Source organism: Octodon degus, unplaced genomic scaffold (genome assembly GCF_000260255.1).
Source record: "Octodon degus isolate 3935 unplaced genomic scaffold, OctDeg1.0 scaffold00089, whole genome shotgun sequence".
NCBI lineage: Eukaryota > Metazoa > Chordata > Mammalia > Rodentia > Octodontidae > Octodon > Octodon degus.
In genome coordinates, this window is record NW_004524665.1 from 9,520,900 (window position 1) to 9,527,034 (window position 6,135).

General features: G+C 45.3%; 1 protein-coding gene across 1 annotated transcript; it reads left to right on the forward strand.

The window, feature by feature from the left end:
* The first annotated feature begins 605 nt into the window (after positions 1 to 605).
* LOC101586668 (olfactory receptor 12-like) lies at positions 606 to 1,553 on the forward strand. Its single transcript, XM_012516053.1, has one exon. The coding sequence runs from the start codon at positions 606 to 608 to the stop codon at positions 1,551 to 1,553; it is 948 nt and encodes a 315-aa protein (XP_012371507.1).
* Positions 1,554 to 6,135: the final 4,582 nt, after the last annotated feature.

The window sequence follows — 6,135 nt, forward strand, 5'->3', positions numbered from 1 at the left end:
AAAGGGAAAGAGAGCTTTGAACTCAATAGCTTCAACAGAACCATGGCCCAAGCTCAGGCTCAGAGAAGTTGATTGTGGAGTCCTGTAGGGGAAGTCAAGAGAGATACCCATGGAACGTGAGCTGTACCAGGGCATGGTGCCAGGAGGTGCCTGAAAACCTTTCTTAAGCCAAGAGGTGAGCCAACTTGGTGTGGACAGAGTGGGATGGCACAAAGAGCCAGGTGTACAGTGACATTACTCTGCACCTTCCCTCAGCAATGGGAAAACAGGTGTCACAGAGGCAGACAGGGCATCCACAATGCTGTCCTTCCACCGAGGGTCACTCCACTCTGGATGCTTCTTTACAGCCTGAAGTGCAAAGTACACTGTTCTACACAGGAAAGGGTTCATTCCTAGTCATGAATTCAGTAAATCAGACACAACGTCCCCTTTCAGCCATGATGAGTTCATCTTGGAGGACAACCAGGAAAGCAGTGGCTATTTTCAGTGGAAATCGTGGCACTGAAACATCTTTCTAAAGCATGGGATGTGTTAACATGGGACTGTGACATGCACCTGTCACTGCCTCCACCATGCTGTCTACACAGCTCTCCCAGCTGAGGGTCATGACAACCCACAGACAAGGGAATCTCTCAGCAGTTTCCTGGCAAGAATTTGTGCTGGTGGGATTCAGGGGAGAAGTGTCAACCCAGGCCCTGCTCTTTGCTCTGTTCCTGGTCCTGTACACTCTGACCATGGTGGGCAACCTCACCATGATCATAGTCATCACCCTGGATGCCCAGCTGCACTCCCCCATGTACTTCTTCCTCAAGAACCTGTCCTTCCTGGACCTCTGCTACTCATCTGTTATTGCTCCCAATGCACTAACCAACTTCTTCTCCTCCAAGGTCATCACATTTGTAGGATGTGCCACTCAGCTCTGCTTTTTCTCCCTATCTGCTACAACTGAAGCCTTCTTGCTGGCTGTGATGGCCTATGACCGCTTTATGGCCATCTGCAGTCCCCTGCATTACCACATGACTATGTCCTCTACAATGTGTGCCCGCCTGGTGTTGGGCTCCTACCTTGGAGGCTGCCTCAACTCCATCGTGCAGACCAGTCTCACATTCCAGCTCCCCTTCTGCCGCTCCCACCACATTGACCACTTCTTCTGTGATGTGCCCCCTCTGCTGCAGCTGGCTTGTGCTGACACAGCTCTCAATGAGCTTCTTTTGTTTGGCATCTGTGGCTTCATCATTGTGAGCACTGTATTAGTGGTTCTAGTGTCGTATGGTTACATTACACTGACCATCCTCAGGATGCGCTCAGGACTGGGGAGAGTGAAGGTCTTCTCCACTTGTGGCTCCCACATGACAGCTGTGTCCCTGTTTTATGGGACAGTGTTTGTCATGTATGCGCAACCAGGGGCTGTGGAGTCCATGGAGCAAGGCAAGGTGGTCTCCATCTTCTACACCCAGGTCATCCCGATGCTCAACCCCCTCATCTACAGTCTGCGGAACAAGGACGTGAAGGATGCTCTATGGAGAATGAGGCAGAGACGGGCACCCCTGTGAAGGGGTGGTCCATGTCCTGCAGTGGAGGAAGAACTCCAAAGACATGCGCTGCCTCTTCATTGAGCTTTTGTTGTGGTTATTGCTTCTGTGCTTGATTCCTTTCTTGACATTTTGCTTTCCTGACTTTTTCCCTCCTGGTTTTCTGGCTCTCTTTCTCCAATCTCTCTCTCCAGTGTTCTATGAAGGCATATCATAGTGAAGTCATTCATTGAATGTGAATAGCACATGCACTGTGCCACCATGGTTAAAGATGGAATAAACCCATATTTCACACACAATGGTAACACAGTGGAGAGAGCACTGACCAGATTCCTTGAAGCAGGATTGGGACAGTGAAACTTTATAGACTACATTCTTAGTAGCCCTTTCCTTGTCCTTCATCGACACTAATGTCACAGTAGCTAAGGAAATCTCCCCTTGATATCTGAGAGCAGGAATCTTAAGGGGCTGCAGGCTGCACACATCCTCACAAGGGCCTGGAGTTACCATAGTGGGGCTGTCTGCACTTCTCACTCAGCAGCTCGCTGCTCCCTGCTCTCCCTCAGGGCAGGTTGTGGTCTCCTCCTGCAGATAGCACAGGACATCTCCTCTCCTGCTTGAGATGCTCCTGGGTGACCTGGCCCCAGCACAACAGTCAGCCTCAAGCTCAGCTCAGGAGAAACCACAGGGAGTCCTGCCTGTCACAGTGAACTTTAAAAGCTCAGCCTGCCTGCTCCTGAGCATAGCGAGTGCTGCTGTCACCAAGCTGCTCCCGAGCAAGGATAGAGAGCCATGGTACAGCCAAGAGAAGAGTGGGGAGGGCACATGCACTCTCGATGCAGAGGAAAGCTCCCTGAGCCACCTCTCCTGCCATGGCGGAGGCCTGGGCCTGAGGCTCGGGATGGCCCTGCCCAGTGCACACCTGTCCTCATGCCCCACCACACCTGGCTTCGAGCCAGGATCCTTCTTTATATGTGTCTATTTAGTAGAGACGTCCACTCCATGATCATCTATATAAGCAGGGTGTTTCTGCATTCCTGCTAGGGAGCCCACCCCACTTCTCTGATCCCAGCCACCATTTCCCTGCTCTCCCTGCTCAGGATAGCCACTGCTAGGCTATCAGTGATGGGAGTGACAGCCAAGCAGGGTCCACCAGTGCTGCCCCATTAACCCACTAGATAATCCAAGTTTCCATCTACTTCATGTACCCTCAGCTTTGAGATCCCCAATGTTATACCTACACCTAGTTAATATGCAGGTCATGTGTAATGTGCTTTTCCTCTGGGCAGTTCTGAATTTACTATTCAGGAATGGCCCACCTCTCCTGTTTAGAGCTGTATTCCTCCACAACATCACCTTCTTCCCTGTCTCTTTTTTCCATCCTTTTTCCCCTGTCATCCTGTGTTCTTAGCAGAATAGAGGGATACACTATACCTTAGACTAATAACCACCTCAATACAAGGTTAGAAAAGAGCAAAAGTGCCACAATTGCTATATCTCTTTCTATTACACAGTGTAGATTTACCTACACTCTGCAGTATTTTGTGGTATAAAGAATGAAGAAATTTTTTCCCAAGTAGTAAATTATGTCAATCTACAGAACTACCTTATCTTAGGGTTGCAATTGTTGTAAGAGTGGAGCCTGCAGCTGTAGTTTTCTTTTAATTAACCGGGGTTGGTTCACCCGCCATGAGTCCACTGCCCATCTCCAAACAAGGGGGCTAGGCCTTGGGCAAACTCACATGTAAACATGAAAAGCCAATTGGTCAATATAAATTGGGCTCAGAGCCACTTTGTAGTGGTCTCCATCACACTAAGATCCTCTGAACATCACTGTTTGAGGTTGAGGGTGGTGGCTTGCCCTTCTCCCTTACAGGATGCTTTCCTGCCAGGGCTGCTGTATGCTGGTGTCAAGCTCTGAGTCCACACCTACTGGCTGATTGCACACTTGGATGTTGGTTACCAGGCTCTCAGCTCTGAAATTCATCAGACACAACTCTGCTTAGGTGAGGAAGTTAGTAGAGGGTAGAGCCCTCAGACTCAAGGACCACATTTTAGCTTAACCCCTGTTCTCTAGTATATTGGGTACTTTTTATTTTAAAGAGGAAAAAAATAAAATTAACACTAAGACAGAGTTTCAAGACAAGCTAGCAGGAGAGTAAGGTAATTAATATATTGTATATTGTTATCTTTATAGCAGTTATTCAGAGTTCAACATACAAGCATGGGCCAGCCAAATAGCTCAGTGGATTAAAGCACCTGCAAGCAGGCACAGGGGCTGGAGGTTTGATCCCTGGGCCTACCATGCTGGCCCTGCTCCCAGAGCATGCTGAGATGGCAATTGAGACTGGGCATGGTGGTGCATACCTGTAATCCCAGCTCTTGGGAGGCTGTAAACGGGCAGATCACTATGAGTCTGATTCAGTAGTGAGACCCTGAACATCTTGTAGCCTCTTCCCCAAAAAATACAAAAATAAATAAATAAATAAACATACAGGCATGAAATCTTGTCCAAACAATAGTAACACAAACCTTTCTTTTCAACAAACTAAGAGAAACTGTTTGTATAGTAATCTTAAGTAACTCATTTATAATTTTTTTCTTTTTCCTTTCCTTCCTTTCTCCTTTACCCCATCACAATCTGTCTTTTCTTTTGAACAGTTACTTCACAATCACAATATCTATTGTACATTTTGGATCTTATTTACTTGTTCAGTTTCTCACACTAGTGAGAGAATGTGGGTCTGATTTATGTCACTTATAAATATGGTTTGGAGTTGCATCCATTTACCTATAAAAGTCTCAAGCTTATCCTTCTTTATGGCTGAGTACTACCCCATATTTTAAAAAACGTTTTTCATTCATTACTCAGTTAATGGTCATTTGGGTTGCTTCAAAGAGTCAGCTATTACAGATTGTGTTTCTATAAACATAGGTGCACATACATCACTGTGGAATCATATTTTTAATTCTTCTGGGAAGATATTCTGAAGGATAATAGCTCAGTTGAATGGGACTCTAATCCCAGGACCTGAGGATCAGTGGAACAGAATAGAAGATGCAGATGCATCCCCAAACACACTCAGCCACCTTGTCTTTGACAAAGGAACCAAACGTGTTCACTAGAAGAAAGTCTCTTAAATAAATGGTGCTGGAAAATCTGGCTTTCCATATGCTGAAGACTAAAACTAGACCCATGTCTATCATCATGAGCTAAACTAAAGTTGAAATAGATCAAAGACCTAAGCAATAAAACAGAAACAGTAAATCTACTTAAAGAAAAAGCAAGTAGAAATCTCAGACACAAATATAAGTGGAGACTTCATGAACAAAACCCAGACTGCAAGGAAACACTGCAAAGGATCAACTGAGGTCTCATACTACAAGTGAGGTTTCACCTTATTGAAAAGCTTTTGAACAACAAAAGCAATCACCAACAGAATGAAAGGACAGCCACATCATGGGTAACATTTAGGGACAGTTGCTCCTGAGACAAAGGACTTACATATAGAACATACAAAGAATTTTTAAAACTCAGACCCCCAAAACTCAAGACTCAATCCAAATATGGGTATCTGAGGTGAACACACACTTCTCAGATGAAGAAATAGATATGGCAAATAAATACATAAAGAAGTCCAACATCATTGGTCATTCAAGAGATGCAAATAAAAACAGTGAGCTTCCATCTTACCCCCCAAAATATAGCTATCATTAAAATCAACAGATAACAAATGCTAGTAGTACTGTGGGAGGAAAGGAACCTTTATCTGCTGTTGGTGGGAGTGTACACTTGTGTAGCCATTGTAGAAATCAGTGTGGAGATTATATTTTTAAGTAAAAAAAAATAATTGGGTTCAGGGAGCATTTAACCTTGGGATTGGCTCACAGAGCTGGAGGGAAGGAGCCAGGCCTGCAGAGGTCAAACTCCAGGAAAGGGATCCTCACCTACCCTCACTGGCATCTGGAGGAGACCCAGTGAGGGAGTAAACTGCTAGTGGGGCCCTTCAAAATCCAGGAACAGCAAGAAAATAGAAAAATGAACTGCCCCCTTCATCTTCCCAAACCTGGGAAATCCTCCCTCCCCACATAACAACCCTCCCTTTGCAAGGGAAGCCCCTACCTCCACTCTGGGAAAAGAGATGCTAACCACCTGGAGCTGGGGGAGGTGCCAAGCTACAGACAGGGATGCATAGATAACAACTTGATTTTTTTTTAATTTTTTAGACAAATAACACATTTTACTGTAGAAAAATAAAAAGACAGGTAATGGTCTTATGCATACCTTTCCAGATTTTTCCCCTTTTGAAGATAAATTTTGTTACAATATCTGTGCTGTTCAAAAGACCCCCAAAGACCCCCCCAGAAACCCAACAAAAAAAAAAATAAAATTAGGTTGGCCCTACCTATGTAGAACAGGTACTAGCCTATACTGTATACAAATCTGTATGCACTCACTTTTTTTCCTTTTGGAGGGAGACTGAAATTGGGGCCTGCTACACTGCAAGCCAAGCATCTCATCACTGAGCTGCATCTGTTCTCCTCATCTGAACTTTGATTTTTAAAATCTAAACTGATAAATCAAGTGTGGTGGCGCACACCT

Bases quoted from the DNA above. Each gene is read 5' to 3' on its own strand.
- LOC101586668 (XM_012516053.1), top strand. From the start codon at position 606: ATGACAACCCACAGACAAGGGAATCTCTCAGCAGTTTCCTGGCAAGAA.